The sequence below is a fragment of the Passer montanus genome, unplaced genomic scaffold, assembly GCF_014805655.1.
Source record: "Passer montanus isolate IOZ18808 unplaced genomic scaffold, ASM1480565v1 scaffold73, whole genome shotgun sequence".
NCBI lineage: Eukaryota > Metazoa > Chordata > Aves > Passeriformes > Passeridae > Passer > Passer montanus.
In genome coordinates this window covers 2,014,711-2,041,680 of record NW_024372481.1, presented here as the reverse complement: position 1 = coordinate 2,041,680, position 26,970 = coordinate 2,014,711, and the positions used below count along the sequence as shown (strand labels likewise).

General features: G+C 51.0%; 1 protein-coding gene across 11 annotated transcripts in view; it reads right to left on the bottom strand.

The window, feature by feature from the left end:
- The window catches only part of LOC120512343 (DAB2 interacting protein), a 156,917-nt gene that overhangs the window by 39,676 nt on the left and 90,271 nt on the right, over window positions 1-26,970 (bottom strand). Inside the window, exon 1 of one of the 11 annotated variants that reach the window (XM_039730517.1) lies at window positions 25,238-25,261. The exons of 7 other annotated variants lie outside the window; for them this stretch is intronic. Coding sequence is in view for 2 of the 4 variants with exons in the window: in XM_039730514.1 (XP_039586448.1) it covers window positions 4,292-4,404 (113 nt within the window). In the remaining 2 variants the exon portion in view is untranslated. Of the gene's footprint in view, window positions 1-2,831; window positions 2,990-3,066; window positions 3,428-4,291; window positions 4,626-25,237; window positions 25,262-26,970 lie in introns of those variants that run through there. 3 more of the 11 variants (XM_039730514.1, XM_039730515.1, XM_039730516.1) reach the window with 3 other exon arrangements.

The following is a 26,970-nucleotide window of genomic DNA, read 5'->3' as shown; positions in this document are numbered from 1 at the left end:
CAAGGGCCTTTTTAAAATCCCTTTTTACTTGCCTAAAGTTCAGTTGAAATGAAGGGGGGAGGAAAAAATCTCATAAAAGACCACATTAGTTCTAAAGAGAAATAACATTACTGCTACCGGCACTGACCTGGCGAGTCCTGCGGAGCAGCAGCCAGTCTCTGGTTATTAAAGAAAGAGCTCTGCTGCCCGAGAGCAATCAGAGAGGATTGTTGTGCTAAATAATAAAAGTCATAAAACATTACTACGTGAAGGGATGTATCCCCTCTGCCTGTGCCCTCCACAGCCACTTGAGTGCCACCAAATCCAACCAGGACCATGCAGACTGCAGGGAAGACTTGCAAAAACAAGGATGGAGAGGCAATCCATCCTCTCCTCACCCAGCTCCAGGGCTGGGTTTGGAGCAATGGAGGCAGCAAACAGAGCTGCACTGAGGCAACTCTGTCAGTCCTCATTTCAGAGCCTCACCTGCCTGAAACCACCCGGCTGCTGCTCCTGTGGTTTTATGATGAAAACGTTCCTGATTATTTCTGAGAGACAGAAACAAACAGAGAACCTGGTGGGTGGCTGCAAAGGGATGGAGCAGACACAAAAGTTAACACTGAAAAGTCTTTCTTAAATCTCCTACTGTTCTGCTCTGAGAACATGAGCAGATTGGGGAATTCTGAAGGAAGTCCAGGCCCTAAGCTGAAGAAGTCCCACTGGCAGCAGCTCAGAGCTGGCAGCGTGCACGCTTCCCCAGTGTCAGAAGGATTTGAGCTCCCAAATTACGTTTGACTCTGTGACACTTCTCCTGGCCAGGAAAGATTCCCCGTGTGCAGCTTTGGAGGCTGACAGCTCTTTCCTGTGCCCAGCTGGGGCAGGTTCTCTAGGGCAGCCCTGACCCCCTCCAGGGGTCCTCCATGCCCAGGAGCAGCAGAACAGCCCGGCAGATCCACACGCAGCACAGACAGAATCTAAATCTGTCTCCAGCCCGGGGATTAGGGTTTGTTATGACTGAGAACAAAGTGCACAACTCCAGCAAATTGATTTGCAACATCAGATGGGAGAAGGATTTTAGCAGTCGCAGATGGGAGTAAATCACCCACCACGCTCTGGCAGCTCCACCCGGGAGCTGCCCTGTGCCACTGCCCCTCCTGAGCCTCGCTGCTGCCAGCTCACTCTGGAACTACACCCTGCAGGGCCCAGCCTGCTCTGATTTTCCTCCCACTCCTCCACAGCAGCTCTCCCCAGGGCCTGTGCGACCCCCCCGCCGGGGCCAACTTCCCACTGACCTCCCACCACTGCTGGGAGTTCTCATCCCTTCCTCCCCTGTGCCTCGTCCTGCTTCAATGTAACAAATAAATATGAAAGCGATGTTATGGGAATAACCACCACCAACAGCACACAAGAGAACTCGCAGGCTTCCAGAAGATGAAGAATGTTTTTTTTCCTGTAGAAGAGGACGTGGGGATGAAGTCTCAGCATGCAGCCGCACACCCTTCTCCATGTTCTGCTGCCCTGAGCTTTCTCCTGCCCTTCCCCTGATCTCTGCCTGGGAAACTCTGCTCAGCAGACTCAGGATGGGAACCTGGCGTTACAGGTTGCCCTCACTAATGCAACACCTTCCCTGAGCAACACAAAGGACATGTAATTAAACTTATTAATGCCTGCCCTTGTTTTCAGACTGTTCTCAGTTTCAACTGGCAGCAGGATTAATTACATTCAAAAGGACTCTGTCAGCTCATACCAGATTCCAAACGTTGTTTTTGCCAGAGCAAACCTGAAGGATGATTTCAGCCTGTGACATTCACCTAAGCATGGGTATTTGTTTAACAACGGGCCACTGTAAAGTTTGTCAGGGGCAGCCTGCAAGCCCAGCACAGGACAACCAGCAAGGACACCCATGGCATTTGTGACATGCAAGAGGAGAGGGCATCAGGAGCAGGATGATCAGAAATACACATTAATTTCAATCATCAAAAATGTTTTCAAGGAGCCTCTTTCCCATAAGCATAATGGCATCAACATGACACTTTCAACAGAAATGAACACATCAAAAAAACCCTTTTATCACATCAGCCTAAACCAACCTAACAGTGCCAGGTCTGGGGACATCCGATGCAAAGAGCACTGACAGATCCAGCACTCAGTCCGGAGCCCCAGCCACAGCCCAGCCCTGGGAACAAGTCATTCCCGCAGCACCGGCCCCTGGAGCGGGCAGGGACCGCAGGGCCCCAGCGAACACCTGGGGCACGTCCGTGGCAGCAGAAGCAGAACCGGGATACAGGGACCGAGGCAGAGCCCCCGCTCCCTGCCAGCACCCACGGGAGGGCTCCCGGGCTGCTCCCAGCTGACCCCAGAATCACCACCTTCCGCAGGAGGATAAGGGGTTTCATTTTTATCACCTAAATTTTGTGTAACATCAGTCTGGAGGCGGAATCTGGACAAGGCGGCAAAGGCGAGGCAGGATGTGTCCTCCTGGACCAAGCACACGGAAATGGAGCCGCAAGGCCCATCTCCACAGCGCGGCTGCCGAGCCCGGGCACGGATGATGAAACGCCGCCCAGGATGGAAACAAACCGCGGCCGCACGGAACGAGGGACGGAGCGCGGCCGCCCATCCCCGGCCGGGCCGGGCCGGGCCGGGCGCCCGGCCCCCGCCCCGGGCCGGCCCCGCCGCTCCGCCCCGCCGCGGCCCCATTGGCTGCGCTGTAGCTGGGCAGAGCGCCCCGGGCCCGCCGCCCCCGGAGCGCGGGCTCGCCTTGGGGGGCAGCGGGTGCGTTTCGCTCTCCGCCGCCGCCCGGGGTATCCCCGAGCCGCCCAGCAGCGCCCCGCGGTCCCCGAGCCGCTCACCCCTCGTCTCATGCCGCCTCTCCCGCCCGTCGCCCTCATTCTGTTGCGATAAACCGGGGTACAGCGCAGCTCTCCGGGAGCCCGGGTCGTGCCAGGGCTGCTCCGGGCAGCGCTGGCCCCGCCGCGTCCCCGGGCCCGGCACCGGGAGGGGAGGGACGGCGCCGCCCGCCCGCCTGTCCCTGCCCTCGGCCGCGCACCGCATTCCTTTCCCGTTTCGGAGAGCCGAGTCACTGACCTTTGCAGCAGCGCGATCCACAGCAGGGAGTAGCGCCTGCAGCAGCAGCCGGCGGCCCCTGCGTGAGCCATGGTCCGCACCCCGCGCCGAGCGCGCCCGCATCGGCGCCCCGTTCACCGGGGGGCTCCGGGCCGGGCTCCCCGGCGGGCTCCGGGGGCGCGGGGCTCAGGCCCGGGCGGCCTCACGGAACGCGGGGCCCGGGGCAGCAGGTGAGCGGCAAGGGAGATGTGAGGCAGCGGAGAGGAGACGGAAGGGCTGCGCGGCATGGTCCCACTGTCCCGACTGCCACCATCCTCAGCCAGCCCACGCCGACACGTTCCCAGAGCCAGACTGCTGCTGTCATCCTGGCGTATTCAAATGCCTCCATTACTCATCAAGAACAAAGTAGGACTATCTAGTAAATGAAAAACCACCACATGGCACTGTCCCCTGCCTCTTACTGATGGCTGCTTCCTCTTCCACCTTTCAAAGGCTGCTGTCCATGTCTGCAGCAAAGCACAAATCCAGCAGCTCACGCGAGGCAGCTCCGGATCAGCGGAGAAAGCCGAGACCTGGGCTGCAAACGCTGGTCAGCTTTGGAGGGGCAAACGCCAACAGCGATAAACATCCCCAGGTGACAGGAATAGTCGAGGTTCCCCCAGAGCACAGGAGAAGGAAGCAGGTCTCAGAGCGGGAGGTCACAGGAGCAGGTCCTGCCCGAGGCAGCAGGCACAAGTCTCGCCTCCTCCTCCAGGGACACACAAGCCGGATTCCCAGACAGACCATTCCTCCAGCCAGCGCCAGCGTGCACGGCACCAACAAACCAGTCAAAATTCGCAGGTTCTCTGCCCAGTTCCAACACTAACTCTGCACAGCCTGCCCTACGTGCCTCCTCCTCAGCCAGAGAGGTGGCCATGACCCTCTCACTGCCAAAGCATCCAGAAAACGTGAAGCAGCATTATTACTGGGCTTGGCTAACAAGGAGCGTGGTCACCTAAGGCCAGAGGGTCCCTTCTTCCTTCCAGAGCAAACTGGTCCCCAGTGTGACCGGGGACAATGGCACCAGCTCACCAGCCACGCTGGCAGCAGAACGCCCCAGTCTCTGCCTGCCCCACCTTCCCTCCTTAGTGGAGGACATGCAGACCCCCTTTCCCTTGAAGTCTGCGAACAGCGCTCTGGATTTAGCACATTTTGCCTCATTTTTGCCTCCCCCATTCCCCCCACCAGCAGTTTGAAGTTTTCTCACCCTTTGCTGGCAGATGCCATGCAGAGAGACAAGCTCGCTGTCCTTGATCTGCTTTTCAGGGCTTCTATAAAGTAGGGCACCAGCATCAACCCAGCGTCAGGTTTTTGATACATTGCTGGAGTAGCCAAAAATAATAACAGGCAGCTTCAGTCAATCTTCTCCTTCTCAAACCTGCAGCAGCAGCAGTACGAGGGTCCTTTGTGTGGCAGAGCAAAACTACAGTGCCCGCCAGCCTTGATGCCAGTCAGCAATCCAGGGCCATTCCCACCTGCCAGCCAGGCTGCCCCGAGCCCCGCTCGTGGCTCCTCACACCGAGCTCTTGCCTTGTGGGGTCCCCTTCCCCAGAGCCATCCGTGTTTTGCTCTCTGTATTTCCTTCAGCAGCTTATCTCAGCGGCTGCTGCGAAATGCTAAGGTCAAGTTACAGTTTTACCAACCCTTTTATCTCCCTGGCAAGGCACGAAAACGCAGAAGCTGAACTTTGGAATGAGCCTTCACACCTGCACTGGGTGGAGAGCGGGGCAGACCCAAGGCAGTGGGAGAGGGAGAATTCAGGCTCTCCCTGCAGCCCAGCACTGGAACAGTCTCTGTTGCACATTCAGACACTTTCCTGGGACGCTCTGGAAGGAGGTACTGAACCCACCAAGCCTGCACTGGCTCTGCTGGGAACTGTGGCAGCTCCAGCTGACATAAGGACCCTGCACAGCTCTGCTAGAGCTTCCAATGGCAGCAAAGACAGCAGGACTCAGCAAAAGAGCTTGGTCTGCTGGGAACTGCCCAGCTGAAATCCCCCTGTCCCAAACCTGAAATTCCAGATGGTTGGTCTGTGCAGGACTGGGAAATGAGCCAGGCATCAAGGGATGAGGTAACGTTTGACCTTGTAGCCTGTGGGACTGTCATGCTGCACATTGATTCTCCACACTCACCTCAGTAAATGATAACTGTGTTTTCCCAAAGTGACATGGGGAGTGTCACTGTGCCCCTGTCCCACTGGGATTGGGCTGGTGTCATAAAAACACAAACTTGTTGGGACACAGATCTGGAATGCACAGGCCATTCCTTGCCCTCTCCCTCTCTGTGGTCTCTGGACTGAGCACCTGTGTGGCTCAGGAGATGCAGAAAGAAACTGAAACTCTGCAGACCAGGGCCTTGGGACTGCTCTGTCCCCGTCCCCAGGGAGTGCCAGGCAGTGAGGAGCCACATGCCACTGACTCAGTGTTCAAACACTGCTGCAGGGAGCATTTACTGCCACCGAGAAGAACTTGCACATCCAAGTCTCAGCTCATTTTGTCCAAGCCAGGGTTTGTCCAGCTTCCTTCCAGCGAGCTCGTAGCTCACTCCTCTGTGCACAAGGAGTTGTTTCCCTGCAGCCAGCTGCTCCCTCTGTGCAGCAGGTGATACAGAGGTGCATGGCACAGCCAGAGCTGAGACTGCCCCTGCAGGGCTGGCACTGTCCCCAGGCACTGTGTGTGACCTCCACCCCACCCCTTCTCCACATTTACAGCTCCCGTTCCTGACAGGATCCCAGCACCACCCACCCTGCTCACTGCTCAACAAATTGTGAAAGGAAAGCCACTGTGCCCAGTCAGGGCAGGTAGAGTATTTTCCCATGGGTTATTAGAGGAAGTTTTCCATTCCCAGTTATTATTTGTATTATTTTTAGTGCCCTTTTCTTGGGTCACATTTTCTCCCTGGTCCCAGCCAGGCCTGGCTGACTCTGTTTCCTTGGCTGGGCAGAGGAGGATGGTCACAGCTTTGCCTCCAGCCCTTTCCACACTCCAGCCATGTTTGCCTTTCAGAGCTATTAAACCCAGATATCTCTCACTTTTTATTGACTGTGAAGCCACTGCTTTGTGCTTTATGACCACGCTGTCTATCACTGGGAAACAAACAATTTCCTAAGAACCTCAAGGAGTTAGCAATGGAAGGGATTGTGATTACCCACATCTACTCCAAATTTACAGTTGAATTCAAATAGCCACTGATGTCATAAATGCACTTGTTTTCTGAAGTTTGAACAATCCCATATTCCAGCACAATTAACACTATGATACATGGGTTTGCATGGCTGTTACTGACTGCTGCTTCTCCACCTGCTGCCCTGACCCCCAAAGCTGAGCTGCAGTGATGGGGCAGAGTTGACTCAAGCACCCCTGAAAAATGGGGCACTGCTTCAACAGTGTTTATACTGAAAGAATATTTCACTCTGCCTCCTTTCACAGCACCCACACAGTGCATCTGACTGGCCAATTTCTCTTTCTGCTTATAATTAGCTTCACTTTTCTGCTCTCCTGGATAAGCATTAGACTTTCCTCTAGGAATGTAATCCCAATCCACAGGAAACCTATCTTTATTGAGATGCCACTCATCTCTTCTGCAGGTTTTATTTAAAACAGAACATTGTTATTAGCAGCAGATTTTTCTAAACCTTTTTGTGAGGTCCCATTCCTGCAAACATCCACTATCATTCCGTGTGATTAGTCTCGCTTCAGAGACACCACTTAACATTCAACCACAATTTGAGCCAAGGCATTTGCAGGAGTCAAGTTTTGAATTTCAAATTGAAACTACAGAGGGGTACCAGTGGTGAATGACTTTGAGCCTGACAAACACAAATAGGTGTTTTAGCATCTAAACTACATTTTCCTGTGATTTGTCCTTCTGTCTAACCATACTGGCCTGTATAATGGCTTCAGTTTAATAGGGAAGAGCTGACTTTGGAGGCTGAATGATGTTCAACAAAATGATGTTCTTAAAAAGCAATATCCAAAGAATGCAAAATTTATAATCAGAATAAAGTTGGGAAAATATTCTTTTGCTGCTGCTGAACTTCCCTTAAAGAAGAAAAGCTCAAAGCATTTTAAAGTTTGTTTGTGGTTTTTTAATCCATAGCTGGCACCAGGACATAAAGCTAATTTCTTCCAATTGCTGTTTGCCTTTTAGCCAGATAGGTTTTAGTGTCTTCTAGGGATGGATATAAAGCATATCATTCTCATGGGAGCCTTCTTTTCAGCTGGATGGGAGGTTCTTTTTCTACGGCCTTTTCTGGGAATGACCCCTTTGTTTCCCCCAGAGCAGAGTGAGGCACAGCTCTGCACCAAACCCAGGTGAGCCCCAGGGACCTCGCTGGACCATCCTGACTCTCCTGGACCATTCCAGGCTCCACGAGCAGGGATTAAACTTGGCAGTACTGGGGTGCACTGCATCACTTCTCCAGCTCATTTTTTTAAGTGCAAGTATCATTATTGCATTCTCCATGCAATGCCAAGGGCTGCTACTTCCAGAGCTGATGTAAAAATTGTTATTAAAACTTACAAACTGTGAAAAACTCTTTAAAAAGTCCAAATCCTGGCACTGCCCTAAATTAAATTACAGCCAGGAGCTGCCAGGGTACCTGGATAAGCACAGAGCCAAGCGTGCATGCAGTCCTTATCCACAGCCCACACCTGCTGCTCCCTCCTGGAAGTTTCACTAATGAACACAGTGTACAGCCCAGAGGATTTCAGATAAGGGAAAGGTCAGGGTGAAGACTCAGGAGTGAAGAACAGATTGAGCGGGGTTCATAAATGAAAACCCCATTTTAAATCTAAAATTAATTTTTTCAGTAAATTAGGGCAAGTGAGCTTTCCTCCAGCTCAGACAATGCAGCTTTCCCTGGATATGGACCACTGGCAGCAGGAGGAAGCACGTGTGCTCAGGAATCAATGCTAATACCCTCAAAAATTAATCTCTGAAAATTGCTTCAATGGAATAGAAACGATTTCATATAAATCTCTGTACAGCAAGAGCTGACAGAATATCACAGTGATACCTGGAGTAGGTACAGACTGAAAAAAACAGGTTTTGTCTTTTCTCACACAGGGTTGGTGTGGATGCTCTGCCTTTGTGTGCCTCAGTTTCCCTGCTGCAGACACAGGCAGGGGTATCAGGGAGTCTGTGAGAGCTGCTGGGGTCTGCTAAGAGCCAGCTGGGGTTACCAGGGTGGAGGTGGCTTCCCAAGATGGAAACACTGCCCATGCCACGGGAGATGAGAGTCCTGGCTTGGCTTTCAGCAGGCAGCCAGGACTGCTGTCCCAGTGGAAGGGAGGCCATGGGAGCTCTGCACTGGGAATGTGCCTGGGAATGGCAGTGTCTCTGCACCCTGCTACCTGCAGGAGCAAGGCAGCCACGGTGGCAACAAGCCTTGCAGATTAAATCAGCCCTCAGAAGAGCAGTGTCTCAGCCTGGCTGAATAATGCATTAATTAAAAGAAGACAATGAGCAGAGTGTCAGCTTTGCTGCTGGCAGTTCACCCGGGAGCTGCAGCCCTCCCTTGGCTCCACCTGCCCTGCTGAGCTTCCAGGGGCTCCTGTGCTCCTGCCCGAGCCCCCAGCCCACAGCTCAGCACAAATCCTGGCAAAGGGACCCAGAGCCTGGCTGCCAGCCAAAGGAGAAGGAGCTGCAGAGCCATTCCTGGAAATGCCAGCCAGTCAGACCCAGGAAATCATCCTGGCCTGAAACACTTTTAATGTTTTTCATGTGACGTGGGGATTCCTGAATGAGTTCTCCCCATGAATATCTCCACCCTCATCTTCCAAACAAGGGAGCCAGAGGGGAGCTTGACCTAAAGCTTCCCCCTGTGGAAGAGAACGGAGGCAGGAGCAGGGGCAGCTGTGAGCCCCACTTAAGGAGCTGTACAGTACAAGCAACTTTCTTTTCTAGCCAAGCTATTTTAAAGCAATCTAGTGAGACAGATGCAAAGCACTGACACAGATGCACTGAAACTGGTTTGATCCTTGCCTGAACAGGATTAACTGCCTCAGTTATTAACCAAATTAAACCCAGCTCATCATCATTGCAAAAATGACTTTATTTTACACTCACAGTTGTGCAGAATTTTTGTAGACAGATCCTGGAAGGATTTTCCTTTGTGACGGGTGTTCAGGGTCACCAGAGAGCTCCCCACAACCCAGCCTGGTCTCAGTTAACTCCCTGAGGTAACCTGTGCCTGTCTCACCTGCAGTTTTTCTCCATTCTTAATGTCTAAACCTACATTTTAGGCCATTAGCCTGTACTGATCACAGGAAGAGTTAAAACTACTCAGACACACTAAGAGCCTGTGTTGATGTAAAGTAGATTGAGTTAAAATAAACAGAGTTGCACAGACACCTTCCTTTCTGCTGGGGTTCACTCCTGACTCTCAGTCCAGGCTCTGCCTTTTCCACTCACCACCACTGGCATTGCTTTGCAGTTCCCAACTCTGCAGGGTTAAATCTGCAGGGCAGAGCCCAAAAATTCTTATTTTACTTTCTTCTATGAAAATGCAAAATGTTTGGATCTGGTTTAGATTTTGTTCTTGTATTTAATTTCTCAAAACACCAATTTCCACAAATATTTTCTCTTCCTCTGATGGAATATAAAACTGTCATCCAAGTGGGAAGAGCCAACAATCCCCTCGCCCTGCTGCCCATCCTCTGAACTGCTGCTATGCCCCTGCACCAAACCACTTTTCCTCATCCTGACAGATGCTAAGCTGAGGTCAAATCCCTGGGAATAGGCAGGGCCAGCGTATGTTCTCATCAACAAACTGCAATCTGCTGCTGAGCTGATGAGGCTGCCCTGATTTACACCGTGCCTGGAACCATCTACAGCTCCGTGTGCAGCCACAGAACTTCCAGGTGCTGTGGCCAGCAAGGGGGGCAGAGGGGGAGCAGGGGTGCTGGCCTGGGTGGGCACAGCCCGGGAATGTCCCACCCCAGAGCCGGGAGGAGCGTGGCTCACCTCCTCCAGTGACAGGGGCTGCTCCTCCTGTCCTGCCTGGCTCCAGGAGAGGGCCTGGCTGCTTTATCTTCCATTCCAAACTGAAAGCACTGGGTGAGTTTCCAAAAGAGCAACTGTGCTCTAAACACAGCGAAAAAGCAAAGTCCATCCTGGTCTGAGCAGCCCCAGCTGCTCCCTGCTCCATCACAAACAGCAGCCCTGAGCCTCTGGTGTCACCATCCTGCACCAGCAGCATTAAAGCCTAAAATGGCTCCACGAACCAACTGGAGCTGCTTGAAAAGGACATTCTGTGTGGCCCTGGATTGTACAGTCCTCTCCAGGACAGGACCCCCAGCCATGTCCTGATGTCCCTGTCGCAGGGTGGGAGGCAGAGCAGGATTCAGCTGGGAGGACACAGGCACAGCTGAACGCCAGGGATGCACCTGAAGCTCTGAAACAATTCAGGTGGAAGGGGAACTCATTTCAGCAAGATCTGTGCCACCTCCCCAGCCAGGAGCTGTCACTGCCCCACAGACAGGTGTCCCTGCCCCGGGCTGTACCCCAGAAGAGTGGGGTACCCTCACTGTGCCCCAGCCAGAGGCCACGTGGGGCTGCCAGGGGGGACCTCACCCAGTGCCACTCCTGTGGTGCTCCCCAGGTCTGCCCTTCCCTGCCCATTTGGTCCCAAGCCTGAGGCACAAAGCTGCATTTCCTTCTACCAGCCTGGTGTCCCTGCTCTGCCCTGCTGTGTTTGCAGCTCCATCCCCCAGCCCAGGCCAAGGCTGCCAGCTGCAGAGCCCAGCCACACACAGAGCCACACAGGGGACTGGCAGTGGGCTCCTGGAGCTGGGCACGTGTGCTGTGATTGACTCTGGAGCTGTGCCTGCCCTGCCAGGCTGGCTGTGCCCAGGAAAGCAGCAGCCTGTCCATGCCAGGGACAGAGCCAGCTCCTGGGAGTGACCGACACGGCGGGACCGAGCACTGCACAGCCTCCAGTCCTGCCTCACTTACAGGGCACAGCTCAGAGTGCTGCGCTCACAGTGGCACAGGGACACGCCTGCCACAGGGCACGCTGCTGAGAGATTAAAACAACTGCCAAGTGAGAAAAATGTTCCATGATTTCTTCACTTCCTTGGACACTTGAGAAAAGCACAAGTGATGAGGATCTGGCTGGCTGATGTGAGGAAAAAGCAGGAATCTTCCCTGGGATGAGGGATGGGTTAAATGCTCTGTGCTCTCCAACCTACAGCTCTTGCAAAACCCAGATGCACCAGCAGCTGCCACACAGAATACAGAGAATTTGGGAAAAGCTGCCAAGTGCCTTGTCTGTTAAGTGCCTACAACACTCACATCCATGCTACAAATGATAATAACTTAAGATTTTTAGCTTATGGATTTTTTTTTCCTTAGCTTTTAAGTGATTGGAGTTGAAGGAATGTGTTAGCCCAGTCCCTGAGCAAAAATCAGTTTCAGTTCTGGGAGCTGCAAGGATGCAGCAAAGACCTGAATATTATATCCAAGTCTTAACATTGTGGCTTGGGAGAAGGCAATAAAAACCTCCCTGCATTAGGCTGATGTGCAGTTCCTGAGTACAGTCCTTTGACATGTGGCTTCCCTTATTCCATCCCTTAAACACTTTATTACTTTCTACACTTTAGGAAACAAAACAACTTTTGAATTCCTTTGCCTGTAGAAGTGTGAAAACAACTCCTTCCTAAATGCAGTGAGATCCCAAGTGGAGCCAGGAAGCCACTTGAGTTGTGCACCATAAACACTTCCACAATGTGAATTAATAAGTCTCTCTGAGGATCGGGAAGTGTGCCACATGCAGCATTTCTGAGTCCACAGCCCTTTTATCTAAGTTGTTTTTTCCTTTTTCCTTGTCTCCCTCCATGACAGTTTGGAGATTTTTGGCATCCAAACTACAGCCTGGCTTGTCAAGCTAAGCATCAACTGAGCCTTTATATGTACGTGAGAAATGAGAATAGAGACAAAAATAGTTATTAACTGTGCTTTTAGAATACTGAACAAGCAAAATGGCTGTGTGCCAGTAAAGGCAGGGTTTGGAGCAGTTCTGATCCACATCTGTTTGACAGTGGCCAGCACTGGCAGCTCCAGCAGAGCTGCTCCCAGGGCTGGATGGGAGATTGTCCCCTCTGCACGGTTCTGTCACCTGAGGACACCGAGTTGGGGCAGGGACCACATCAGCAGGGGCAAGGGGCAGGTTTCACACTGCAGACTTGGTGCTGCTGCAGTGCCTGCACCGTGGAGGAGACGAGGCTGCTCTGGACACATCCGTGGGGCAGAGCAGTCATGGTCCATGGGGACAGAGGGGAGAGTCCCCTCCCAATCCACCTTGTGACACCCGAGGGGTCCTCTCAGAGCCCTCAGCCTTCCAAGGAAGAGCCAAGTCCACCCCTTGGCTCCCAGAGGCCGGAGGGCCCTGCAGGGTCCCTGCTTCCAGCACAGTGACGTTCCTGCCCTCAATCACATCCACACAAACTGTTTCTCAGAGATGATCCCAGCTTGCTGCAAACACGAAAACAAGTTTGGAAACACTGGGAACACTGGACTCCATTAAAAAGAAGTGATCCATGCCAAGGCTGAGAGAACAGGAATGTGACCCAGCGGGACAGCCTTGGCTTGCAAATGGCTCGTGGACAAAGCTCGCTCTCTCCCTTGCTTTTCACCACTGCCAAGCAATGCCTCACTCCCTTTATTCTGGCAAGTGCCTTCAGTAAAATGTACAAGAATTTCTCTCCATGGAGGGAATTTTAGAGGAGAAAATGGAAAACGGTGCTGGGTGACCAGCTGGAATTCAGCAAGGTGCTGGAACAAAGACCTGCAAGGCTGTTATGGATGGCAGAACACCCAGGCCAGGACTGCAGGATGCTGCAATACCTGTGCCACACTTGGAATGGAATTTTAATTATAAATAGAAACCATAGACATGGCCCAGATCCTCACTCACTGCCTGGTGTCCTCAACACGCTTTGAAAAAAAGCCACTAAAATCAGACTGCTAAAAACACCAGTTCCTTTAGTAATTACTATAAAATACTTTCAGGCAGTTTTTAAAGGCATTAGTGAGATAAAATGAAGAAAAGAAATACTGCTGTTAAAGGTATGTTAACCATTCCCCTTATCATCCAGCCACTTTATTTTAATGAGGTTTGTTTTACTTCTGCTATTTGCTTTGTCACACGGCGCAAGTCTCTGAGCATTTCTGGGTGAGATAAATGACTTTGGAGCAGGTGGGGCTGGCAGAGCTGTGGCCTGCTGGATGCCAGCCAGGCTGGGCACGCTGTTGTCACTCATGCCCTGTGTCACAGTGGGCAGGCAGAGCCTCTGCTCCCATCCCAGCACAGCTCTGAGGGCTGCAGAGGAGAGAGCCTCACGCCGATGGCACGAGTGGGAGCACAGCTACAGGAGCTTTATTTATGGGGATATTAAATATGCAACAATCATTCCCCAACATCAGAGTAATAAACATCGCTGCTCCATCTGATCTGGAATCAGCAAGCATGCTTCTCACATTCACAGGGAGAGACAAAATGCTGAATTATTTATGCTTTGACTATGAACAAATATAGAGAAAATAAGTGAGTTTGGTACAATGCAGCAGAGCGGATTCAGGGCAGATTATTGTACATCTTTCAATCAAAACAGACTCTTTCATTACTCTAAACAATTGTTTCTCCTCCAAAAAAAGCGAGTTAAGGAAGTCTAATTAAGGGATACAGCAATTCCACAGGAAGGCAGGGCTGACTGACTTCCCAGCACACGGGAAGATCCATTTAGTTGGTAGGAGCAAACTCCTTCTAAACCAAAAGAATTCCATGTGGTCACCAAGTACCAAAGCAGCAAACACAAAATTGGGCATTCTGCCTCATATTTGCACTTCTCATCATGAGCCATGCTGTGCCAGGCTTCTGTGGGAAGCAGAGGAGCTCTCTGAAGGTGGAGTGTGTGGCTGTGCTGAGCCTCAGCCCTGCCACAGAGGGATTTGAAGTGTCCCAGGAAGCTCTGTCATTAAATGAATGAAAGGAGGATACTCCAGAGCTGCACAGACACCTTCCTACTTTCCATATAAATGCAGGATCAGTGTTACACCTTCCACTGCCCTGAGACCTGCAGCCAGAATTAGCTGATGTTTGCCATGCCCCGCTGACATTTCAAGCTTGGCAGGAATAAAAATCCACAGCAAAGTGGTGCAACTGCAGGAGGAATGACAAGAATTCTGGGACAGGAATGCCCTCAGAGCCTGATTTTCAGCAGCCACATCAAGCCCTTTGCTACCCACATGTGTGTGCATGTGATAGGGAAGGGGATGAGATGGGGAAGAGGGGATGAGAGCTGTCCTTCAATTTCTCAACAGTTCCTTAACTTAAATCCTTCATTCTGAGCATAAGTACTAAATCAGGCTCAAGGAAGGAAAAACTTAATTAATCAGAGGTAGCCAAGTTCAAAGTGCGCCTGGGGTCAGCTTTATTACTCTCCTTCACTTTGGAGGTACAGGGTTTACGGATAATCCCTGTCTGCTGCAGAATGACAGCTATGTGGTGCTGAGTATTATTTCCTGGCAGGAACTAAATTTGAAGGTCTCCTTTCCTTCCACTCATCTTTTAAAGTTTAATATTGTCACTGAGATATAACTGAGGGCCATAAATAGCACAAGGGTTTAAAATGCCTTGCCCAGCCTGCTGACACCTGGTGCCAGCTCCACTCCTGCCTGGCAGACTCCCCTCACCAAGGCTTTTGATCCCAGTCAAACTGGGAATTACTGGGGATGAGAAAGGGCTGTGTGGTGCCCTGAGGTACCAGGCCAAGCAAGCCCTCTATCATCTGCTTGCTGAGCACCTCCACATCCACAACTGCTGCTCAGTGCAGGGAACTGTATCATCAGAAAAACCACTTGATTATCTCCATAACAAACACTTGATTTTCTCCATGCATGGAATCGCTCCAGAATTTAACCAATACCAAGAGCCATCCATTACCTGATTAAACACCAGCAGTGACAGCAGCATCAAAAGCAGAATCAGGTGTTTGTGGAGCACCCCCTTGGCAGAACCAGTTTCCAGAGCTGCCCACACACTCTGCACCAGCCCACGGGCTCAGGGACCTGATCCTGCCCTGACCTGGCTGTTCCCTGCCCCCAGTGCTGGGAGTGAGCAGCCAGACTTTCCCCTTGGGATGGAACAGCCCAGCTCCTGTGTGTGGGGCAGGGGGCACAGGGTTCTGTGCCCTGCAGCCCATTCCCCAGCCAGGGAAGGAGGATTCTCCCACAACACACTCAGAACTGGATTTTTCCTTATTCCCAACCAGCTGGCAGCAGGCTGGGGGGGTTATTTTGTCAGACCTGGACAGGTTTGGTTATGGATCATCAGTTCACTCGGGACAGAGAGCCCTGCTCCATCAGCCCCAGCAGGAGCAGGGGGATGGAAGGAGCTGGCTGGGCCCTGGCCAGCCTGGGCAGGTGCAGGAGCTCCCCAAGGGCTCCCTCAGTGCCCTGTGCCAGGGACCAGCAACTTCCAGGGAAGCATTTGTTGAGCCTGGGATGGGGAGTTCTACCCCATGCCTAAATAGTAAAGCCAGCATTTAGTTCCTTCATCTCCACACGAAGTATCTCATTTCAATTTAATTTCACAGTTGTAATGGATTTTTCAAAAATATTCAAGAACATATTTACTTTCCAACATCTTATTTCCTTTCACATTTGAAAAAACTTTCTATCTAATCCCTCAAGTCATCCTACAGTCTGAATAATTTCAGGTTTTTAATCAATAGCTGTCAGACTTGTCAAATTACTTTAGGGACCACAAAGCAATTTTTAAACATTCATAAACCCTCGTAGAACAGTTAAGTGCACTGAATTTTAAAAGAAAGAGGAACTGAATAACACTGATCAAATAGGATTATATTCTGGCAAATTATAAATTAGTTTTTTTATGAATCTTCTCACAGCTACTTATCTAGTGTCAGGCTTCTTCTACTGCAGGAAGAAGTGACTGTTCACCTCTAGAGAAAGAAGCCTTTTCTCTCCTGTCTCCAAGCCTCCCTAGCAGGAACAGGGTGCAGCACCTTTTTTGTTGTCTTTCTTAAAAGCAACATCATTACCCAGCAGCTCCCCAGGGGTTCTCTCCACCATCCTGCTGCCTGGGCCAGAGATGGCCAAGCTGCTGCTCCCAAGCTCTGCAAATGCATCTTGGCTCCTGGCATCCTTCCCAACACAGTCTTTGCTTCCCAGTGTGCTTCTGGCATGTGCATCTGTCTGACACGTCAGTCTAGAAATGAGGGTCGCCAAAAGTTCTCAATTTGTTGGACATCTGTACCAAAGCACAGCCTGAACCTTTTATGGGGCTGATTTTGCACATTGCATTAGGCAAACTCCGAGGTGACTGTGGGAGCCTGTGCTGCTGTTGCCTGTGCTGTGTTTGCTCTGGAAGGAGAGATCAGGAACATCTGAAGAAGTCAAACATGTTTCTCCAGAAATGACTTTACACACCACAGTCCCACGTCACCACTTCAGCATCTTTCCTAAATTTGAGGGATGTGGCCTGAATAGGGAGGAAAAAAAGGAGCTTCATAGCTACATGAGAATGCTGGAAGTCCTCCAGGAAAAAGTGCAGCTCAGATCAAAGAGGAGCTGAAGGATGGTGAGAAGAAAGGAACGTTTGGTGAGAAGAAAGGAACGCCGGGCTGGCCACGTTGGGCTGGCCACATGCAAACAAACAAGCTCAAACCCTCCATCCTCCTCCTTCCAGCTGAAGCGACTCCTCTGCTGCCTCAGGACCTCCCCAGACCCAGCTGCCCTGCTCCTGTCCCCGTGGGAGGCTGTGTCCCCCTGGCAGCACCCCTGTTCAGTGGGAAGGGCTGGAGAGTCCTCTCTGTGGCACTGGATCCACCAGGACAGCAGGGACATTCCTGTCCCCTGGCTGCTGAGCCAGGATGGGCAGGACAGGGCTTTCCTGGGGGGATCACTGCGCAGGCAGGGCTGAGGGAGCAGCACACAGGCAGGACAGGGGGTGCTGAGTGCTGGGACTTGTCCTGTCTGCTGCTGCTTCATGTCCAGCATGGAGAGAGCAAGAGCCAGGGCCCAGGCCCCTCTGGAATGCTCTACCTTTTCCTGTGCCTTGTTTCAGCACTGTTTGTCTCTCTGCCCTTTCCCAGTGCTCCTCACACAGATTTGTGGCTGGTCAGCTCTGTCAGCCCTGCTCCCACCCCTGCATCAAACAATTAAACACCCGCCCAGCTCCCTGCATCTGCTGGGGATGTCCTTTGCCAGAGATGTGCAATTTTGTCTGCCAAGCCCCTACATACCAAACAATGGCTCCTTTTAACCTCTACACTGGTTTCTGGTTTCCAGAAAGACATCTCCATCAGCTCAGCACTGAGAGCAGCAGGGGAGCCCCATCCCTCCATGGTGCAGCTGCTGCCTGCCCAGGCACAACTGCCCTGGAGCTGCAGATCAGCAAACACACATTTCTGACATCCAGCTGACCTAGTTTTGACAGTGCTTCTGTGTCTAAAGCATTGCTGTGGGAGCTGAAGCTGTCCCAGCTTTGGGAAGCCTGGTTCCTGGAGCCCAGGTGGCCAACATCTGCTCCAGCTGCTGCCTCAGCCTGCAGCCAGGCCTGGGGCTCCTCCACGCCCAGGGCCCCGAGGGGCTGGGAGAGGGCACTGCAGGAACTGCTTGGAGCTCAATCCAGCCAGAAATGGGCCAGCTCTGGCTGATTCATCTCTGTAGTTCAAGTTGAAGACGCAAAATTTTTTCTCAATGAGAAAATCTCGGCAAGTTCTGAGGTTTTTGAGGCTCGCTTTGCTTTTCTCAGCGAGGTGCTTAGTGGGTTTGTCAAGCTTGACATCACAGACATCAAAAATGTGATATTCTCATTCAGTTTTCTCTATATTTAGCTTGTTTTCCTGTATTTAGCTGATTGCTGTTTGCCCAGTGAAGCAGAAACCCAAACCTCAGAGCACTGTGATCAACAATTTGATCTCAAGACTTAAAAACCAGTAAATAATAATAAATCTAAATAAACAGGAGCAGGACACTGAGCAGATGAGTTCAGTAAATGATGAAGCAAACTTCTTTCAACTGAAATGATTAATCCCCCTGAATTATATTTGATAAGGATTCAAGCATGTCATTACTTTGCATTAGTAATAATAATAATAACAATAAAATCCAAGTACGTTTTGTTGTGAGACACCCTGATCAGGGATTTGTTAAAGAACACTTAATTTCAGGGCAATTTCATTAAATGTAAAAATTAAACTGAATACAAGAGGCTGTGATTTGTGGGAGGAAAAGTAACTGGGAAAAAGAGGCACTTACAGGATCTAAAAAGAGACAAACACCCTAAAAGAAGCACTGAAGAACAAATTGTCATGTTCAGAGAGAGAAACCAGCCTGGAGCCCCCCAGGACAAAAACCTGAGAGAAGCCAACTGAATAAAATACCACCAGACAAGGGGGGAAGCTCCAGAGATGGAGTAAGAAAGTTGGAACAATTACTCCAAACATGATTTTAAATTGTGGTCAGTGTCCTCAGTCTGGTTCCCCATCCCCTGGGGGCATTCCCTTCCCCAGAGGCAATCCAGAGGCAGCAGGGAGGGGAGGCAGGAGCTGGCCTTGGCACCACGCTGGGGTCCCTGTTCCCCCACCTCTCCCGGGGTGCCCTCCTGCAGCTCCTGCAGAATGTTTGCTTTCCAAGAGCTCGTCCTGCATTTGTGAAACATTTCACAAACTCCATCAGTGCCTCAGGGAGCTGAGCCTTGGTCTGCATGGACTGGGAGCTGGGAACGGCTCGGGAACTGGCTGGAATGGTTCAGATCCTGCATGTGGAGGGGTGGGAGCTGATCCAAGGTGGATGGGAAGAGAAGAATGATCAAACAGAAAAGCTTGGATCTCTCGGAATACATCGGGTTTCTCTTAAGCCAGGCTGTATCTTCTCTTTCCAGAACATCTCCCTCCCACCTGCCAATGCGGTTTTTAACTTTTTAAATAGTTGGTGCCGCTTCCAAAATGTGTCTGCAACACTTCCAAAACTGATAGTTTCCCTAATAAGAAAAATAAATCCCTTCCTGACTGAATGCCATCATTAACAACCCTTCAGTGTCGTGCTGGCCTCCTGCTGTCCCCAAGAGCCGTTCAGTGTGTACCTGCCTGCTTGAGGCGCTCTCGGAGCCCAGCTGTGGGCCTGGCACTAAAGGGATGCCCACCCAGCTGGGCACTGGTGCTGCTGGACAGAAACACCCCCTGCTTTCAGATGCCTGGGTGCTTTTCACAGCTGAGGAGCTCAGGCAGCAGCCAGGCCGCAGCTGCGTCGGGAGAGAAAAGGGAAAACGCCGAAAGTCTCGTGCCTGTCGTGGTCTGTGGCAGGATGCTCTGAACAGAGACCAACTGCCAACACACACAAATTAATACCCACTTTAAACCCCACTGAAATGCTCAGTGCTGCAGGAAGATTTCCAGGCAGAAAAGTGGAGGAAGTGTCACATGAAGGGGTGAACCACGTGGACAGTCCTGCTGAGGAAACAATTCCAGCCTGAGAGTGGTACTGGGACAGGGCTGGGAACTCCGACACCACGGGAGTTATCCTGTGTTACACCTCATTCCTCTCATCAAAACAATAAACCTGGTTCAGCACTACAGTTCCATAGAAATACTGGCAGATCTGGCCTTAATACCCAGGTTTCTAATTAACACCAACTTTAGTGTCTGTGTGAGCCAAGAGGTCTCTGGGGTCCTTGATCAGGGAATAACTCTGGCCTGGATTGGTGCAGCTGTGCAGAGGGGGCTCAGGGCTCCAAGAGTCTGGTTCCAAAGCACTTTTTGGGGATCTTCCCATGGCACAGAGGGCACTCACAGGGCTCCTAGTGATCCATGAGGCTGCCAGGACAGGGTAGGGACTGGAGCATCTTTTCCAACCAGCTCCTGACAAAGCAGGAGGAAGAAACAGAGATGGAAAATACCCTGAGGTTGTAAGATTTTTTTTTTAAGTTCCATTGAGAAATTATTCCTGGGATTTGATTTGTTGCCATTCCCATTGGCATTTCTGGGAAATTGTCTTTTTATAAATAAAATATATTTTAAAGTAAAATGTCTTGCTTCTAGGTTTTCTGGTGCAACCCAGTGAAGAACACTGCATAATATCGTTGTAGAAAATAAAGCTCAATTATCTAATAGGCCTTGGATCTGTGCTGCAATTGTAGCAATGGGATGGGTGCCCCAAGCAACAGGAACTGTGCAAATATAGAAAGTGAGCAAAGCCACAGAGATTCACCATTTCAAACAAAAACTGCTGCAGTCATCCAGTCACTCAGCTCTGCAGCTGTGGGATGGAATATGGTCTGGAGCTGCTGCCTGCTAGAGAGCCTAAAATCAGACAATCCAGAATGGTTTGGGTTGGGAGAGACATTAAAGCTCAATCCACACCTTCCACTATCCCAGGGTGCTCCAACCCGGCCTTGGACACTTCCAGAGATCCAGGGGCACTCACAGCTGCTCTGGGCATCCTGTGCCAGGGCCTGCCCACCCTCACAGGGAGAAATTTCTGCTGTTTCTGCTTTCACTTTGAGCCAATTACTCCTTATCCTGTGACTACACTTCCTGATAACGAGTCACTCTTTGATGCTAGGAGGACTTATACAAGAGTAATTAGAGAATATTATCTATATGTGTTAGATGTTGCTGTTCCAAGAGCCTTTTCCTGTGAGCTGCTGGGAGGCCTGGCTGGCTTTGAGGCCTTTGGCAAGATTCTCCTCTGTCCTTTCCCTCCTGTTCCCTGCTCAGCATCCCAGAATAAGCTCCAACACCTCAGCAGGAAGGCAATCTTGTTAACAGAGGGAGAACACAGCTCCTGACCCTCGAAGGCAGGCAGGCAGGGCCCTGAAACTTTGGATTTATTCTTCTTGCTGATGTTGGTTGCTTAGCTACAAATATTCTCAATGCTCATAGAGGCCTCTCTCCATTAGTCCTCACCGCAAGGTTTTAAGTCCAGCCACAGTTTATTTTTCTTGAAACCTAGGCGATGAAATTTCTCCATCTGAGCTGGAGAATGCCCTGCTCCCGGTGCAGAGCCTGACAACTGCTGTTAGCACGAGCAGGAGCACAGGAGATGTCACCCTCCAGCACCGAAGATGGGCAACAGAGCCCGGCTCTGATGTAAGAGCACGCTTGAAAAAGGAAACAGAAAGGGAAGAAAAAAGTGAGAGCCAAGATTGATGAACCAAACCGAGCCTGCAGCTCAACCAGAGCTGCTGGCAGCTCGTCCTGTGGAGCTCTTCTGTGGCAATGCCTTGAGATGTGATGGGTCTGCTCAGCATCTGCTCCCAGCAGCCCGGGGCTCCCGGGCTAAACCAGCCGTGGGCAAATCGGGCTGGATGGGATCAGCTGGTCCAAGCCTGGCACAACATCCCCACACGATGCTGTCCCCACAGAGCTCCCTCTCCCCAGCCCGACGTGTGTCCCTCACTGCCTGAGGAGCTGGTGGCTGTCACCAACAGCTCTCCCAGGCTGCTGGAAGGTGGGAGCATTCCCTAACCTGAGGAGCACCAGCTCCATCCCACCCTGCACTGCCTCTGTGTGAGGGACAGGAAAAGGCCATCAACAGGTGACATGAGTCACTGGGAAATGATGGTCTGGTCTCAGGCAGGGAGAAATAAAATCACTGTGGAAACAATCACCTCGCAGAGCTGCCCGGTGGAGAACAAAGGGAGTTGGTCTGGGTAGGAACCTGGGGACAATGGTGGCACCAGCTGTGGGGACAGGGCAGGCAACAGAACTCAAACTCAGGGCTTTTTCCTGCCTGCTGAAATTAGAGAACAATGAGCAAAACCTCTGTGGTAGGAAAGGGAAGCAGCTCAGCAGGAACACACAGCTCTGGCACCCAAGTGCTTCCAGCAGGCCAGCAGCACCCAGCTCCTCCCAGCCCAAACTGGAATTCTGTAATCCCAAAATTACTGGATAGGAGGAACAGACAAGCACACAGAACTGTGAGTGCTGTCATATTCTGATGACTAAAAGCTGGAACACTTGAACAGTGAAAAGCACCTTTTGGGCTCACAGTGCTCGTGTTTGGTGAGCAGGTAACAGAGGAACACACTGGGAGTCAAGGGTCTCTTTATCAAACTAATTTTTTTTTAACAAACAACCTTGCAATGATGCCAAGAGAGAGCAGAAAGCTCCCAGTCAGCACTGCTCTGCAATCAGCGATTAATTTGTTGCCCAATGCTTTGCTTGCTGCCCATGACAGAGCTCATAAATCCTCATTTTTATTGATGTCCTGGCCGAGGGGGCATGCTGCAAAGGGCTGGCTTGTGCTGCAGGTGTCCTGGGCAATCACCTTGCAGGATATGACAAACTGCTTAGAGGCTTTTGTGAAGCCTTTTAATCATTTTACCAGTCTAATTCTTGTTTTTATTGTCTTTGCTGTAAATCCATGGCAGCAGCTCAATTTGCATCCTGCTCTTTCGGGGAAATGGAGGGTGAGACCCTCCCATGGCAGCAGGGCAGAGGTGTCACCTCTCAGTGCCATGGCCCCAGCACAACACAGAGCATCTCCAGTGCCACCAGCAAGGTCCCAGTGGAACTGGGGCCATTCTCCCCTCCTGGCTGCTGGTGTTACCACAGTGGAGGGGAAGACATGAAGACAAATGGTGCCTGTTTGAAAAACGACAGAAATTTCCTATATGGTGAAGAGGTGGAAGAAGGAACCAGTGCTGGGGGAAGGGAGACTCTATTGGAAAAAGTTTTCAGCCATCAATGTCTACTGGACCAGTCTAAAGAAGTATTGAAGTCTGGGTTTTAACAAGTCTTAAAATCTGGGTCTGCAGCGCCTAAAATTGCGACTGAACAGAGCAGTGCCTTTACTTGATGGTATCCCAGGTGATACAACTCCAAGTTCTGTGAATGTCTCCTCTCAACACAAGTGACAATTGTATCTTATTAAATCTGTCATCAAATTGCAGGTCTCTGAAACGGTGCAAGTCAAAGAGAAGCAAAGCAGGGGGGTGTTTCTGTACAATACCCAGTGGAGCTGAGGGAGCCTTTTACATAAGAAAGGTGTTATTTCTGCCACTTTGAGCAGAAGGAAACTCAGGGAATTACTGAGTGCTTTCTCATCCCACCCACGATCTTCCCAGCTTCCCCAGTGCACTCCAGGGCAGCCTGGTGTGGGCTGGGACAGCAGCAGGCACGGGGTTGTGGCTCAGGGAGGTGGAGCTCCACGCACTGGGGTCACTGCAGGGAACAGAGGCTCTCCTGAGGAACTGGGGCTCCCCTTTGTCTCCCATCTCCTTGTGCCAACACTGGCACTCCAAGGCCACAGGAGGTGGCTCAGCCTCACCAGAGGCTCTGTTGTCTTCTCAAGCCCCACAGCAGCTCTCTTCTCTGAGCTCCAGTCCTGCCCAGGGACACCTCCCACTAATTGCTGTGCAGTGGGAAGGAGGATGGTGCCAGGAGATGCAAACATCCTGCAAGGTCACACGTGCTGCTGGCTGGGCCTCTCCAAAGATCATCCACACCCAGCCCTGCTCCATCAGTCCTGAAGTCATGGCTGGGAATCAAGAGGAAGCAAGGAGAGTCCTATCAGCTTACCTCTGAGCATTAACACAACCATTAATTACCACTTGCTCATTAGGCTACAGCTTAATGAGGACCAAGAGAGATGGGGCCATGACCTTTCCTCTCTCCCTGCACACTCCTTTCCTTACAGCCATGCTCTGAGCCACAGTCCCTGGTCCTGCCTGGGGCAGATGCTCAGTGTCAGCTGTGAGCAGCTCCCAAATCCGAATGAGGCTTAAAGCAAGCATTCCCTGCTGTCATTACATGTAGGTGTTCCTAGTGCAGGTATCACAGAATCCCAGAACACTTTGGGTTGGAAGGGACCTTAAAGTTCAGGTTGTTTCAAACCCTTGTCACAGGCAGGGAACCTTTCACTAGACCAGGCTGCTCATATTATTATAAATATGCTTTGTTTTTAAGCTTTGCTGGGATTATTATTTGCTGCATTTATTGGCCAGCGCACGGCTGTGAGGGCTAAGAGGGATTCCACTGCTGTTTAAGGTACTGTGATACTGGCCACCCTGCAACTTTTGGGAAAAAGGAGATGGGAGGGAAGAAATGTGTCTGAAGCCTAATGAGGACACAAGCACTTGCCAGATTTTAATTTGAAATACTTTCTTTCTTTTCAACCATATCCTTTTCCGCTGGGCTCTGCAAAGAGCAGAGCTGGACAATCGTACAGGAAGCTGGGAGAGACTAACAATGGAGGAGGAGTGGAGAGGGGAGTGGAACCAGCCTGTCTCCTTGTACTCAAAATGAAACATGATAAAGAAACAAATTGCATAAAGGATGACTAACAAAGACAGCTTTAAAAATCGTTTCAGGGTTAGTCTTCTCAGGTTGACAGCAGGAAAGGACGTTCGGTTTCACGCATTACGTAAGTTTTAGTCCATCTCCCTTTCAAGTTCTCTGTCTGCTCCTACCACAAATCCAGCCACCCACACCCTCTGAGACCGCCTGCAGACCCCCAGGCACGGCCACTTCTTTCTTTACAATCACACAGATCTTTTACAACGGCTTGGGAAAATCTCTGCATTCTGCCTGGCCCCTCAGCTCCCCATGGATGGGAGGGAATTGCTTGCCTGGTGTCCGTGCTCCCAATGCACCGAATCCCTTCTGCAGGAGCAGCAGAAGGGCAAAGCAGAGCCTTCCCAGCAAACCCTGGCACCAGGTGACTCCTGCGGGCTCCTCTCTCCCCGCGATGCCCGAGGCAGCGCCGCACGGCTCCGTGGCAGTGATGGAACACAGAGGTTGGCTCCAGGCACAGCTGCCCGACCCCCACAGGAAACAGCACAAACATCTGCACCACCGAGCTGCCTGGCAGAGCTCTGCTCCGGCACTCCAGCCTTTGGAAATCCAGCACACTGCAAGCTGCCGTAGCCCCGGCGATCCCCACCAGCTGAAACAACGGGCTGGGAAGTCTGTTTGCTCCATATCTGCTCCCTGTCCCTTCTGAAAATGCAGTATATCAATTCAAATGATTGTAAAGGTCCAGCTTTTCCAATATGGATCATCCACTTCCAGAGCAAGCTCCTAAAGGTGCAGGGAGCACTGTGTCATTGCAGTGCCATTGCACTTGGGCAGATCCTGGTGAACCACCGAAGAGAAAGGTAAGTGGAAAACTACCAGGCACTTACCCAAGCCTCCACGGGACAGGGAAATAAGATCAGGACAGAAGTACAAGATCAGGACAGAAAAGCAGTGCTGAGGTTCCCAGGAAAGTCAGCTGCTGCGGGAGCAGAGCGAGTCCATCCCCCGGCTCCCTCCCCCGGCCGGCTCTGCCCGGTTTGGATCCAGCTGCTCTGGAACCGCTCGCAGACTCCGGGACGGAGAGACTTCCTCTGCAGCTGATAGTGGGGTTATGAAAGTAAACTGACTATTGCCCTTTGTGAGAGGAGGAGGGGGCTGGGAAGCTCGGCCCCTTCCCTTCCTTTGTAATTCAAACCCTTCCTCGAGGCTCAGTGTTTTGGAGGAGAGGCATCTGCTCCAGCCCCGTCCCGCTCACACCGGCCCTGGAGGGGAGCCAGGCTCGCAGACTGCGCTCGGAGCTTACATGACAAAGCAGCTCGTTCCTAATTAAACTTCATCCAGCACCTTTCTGTCTCATACATAATTAGCGCAGAACAACAAACATAGAGGTAAGAAGGGAGAGTTTGAGCGCGGGCTGCTCTGTCTGCACCTCTGATTAAATTTAAGATTTCCTCTTTATTAATGCAGTAACTATCTCCCATCACTTCCAAAACATTCCGTATCCACCATCCCTGCTGGGGGCACTTGGCCTGACACCACTCCAAAGACTGGGCAGGGCTGGGAGGAGGAATGGGAGGATGGATTCGAGCAGGGATGGCAGGAGGGATGGAGCAGGGATGGAGCAGGGATGGAGCAGGGATGGAGGAGGGATGGAGGAGGGATGATGGCTGTGTCAGAGGAGTGCACATTCCTGAGCCCTCTCTGACACGGCGCTGCTCCCGAAGCCTGTCAGTGTTTCCCTAGGCAACTGCACCAGGATGGGGCAGCTCTGATCTTTATTATCTTTATTACTCCCTGAAAGCAATCTTTAAATTTAAAATCAGACTATAACCGCTGTCAGCTTAGCTCGCAGCCTCCTTCTATTGGTATTTACAAGTTACATTTTAAATTGTAAAGAAGTCCAGGCACACGGGAGTTTGTCCACAAACCAGACAGATGCGAGTTAAAGCACATTCTCCTCAAATCCGCCTGAAATCTAAACTTTTATTATTAGCCATCCCCAGTGTGATAATAAACTCTAGTCCCTGACAGCAACATATGGATCTCATCTCCACTGTAGTCCAATATTACAATAATCCACAGTGACCTGGTAAACAGGCTCAATCCAACAGATTTTACTTCACCCTGTCAATGAGAAAGTTCTGGTATATGACAGAAATAAAAGAAAAAAACCTGGAATATTTTGTTTAATTTCCCACAACCCCCTACGACTCCCAAATATGTGTGTCTGTATTGTTCTAAGACACAAGGAGCTTGTTTTTCTTCTAATTACACTGGTTTGAAGTAATTATTCTCATGTATTCTCCATGTACATGAGCATATCAAAATAGGAATTGACCCAGTATCAAATATTCCCTGTTTTAGGAATTATTCCAGCTGCTTGTAACACTGAAGGTCCATGAGAGCCTGGGAGAATGTATCCACATGCAGGCTTATCTCTTCATTTCAGACCATTCATCATCCCTTGCCTGGAAGCAACAGTTAATTTCCAACAACTCAGTGTCAAGATGGCAGTTTAAATCCTCTTGAGGATTGCCCCAGGAGAAGATTTTGTCCCAGTTCTTTTGCAGCCACTGTAGAGTCAGCCTCTTTTGATGTCACTCAGTTTTAGAGTGTGATA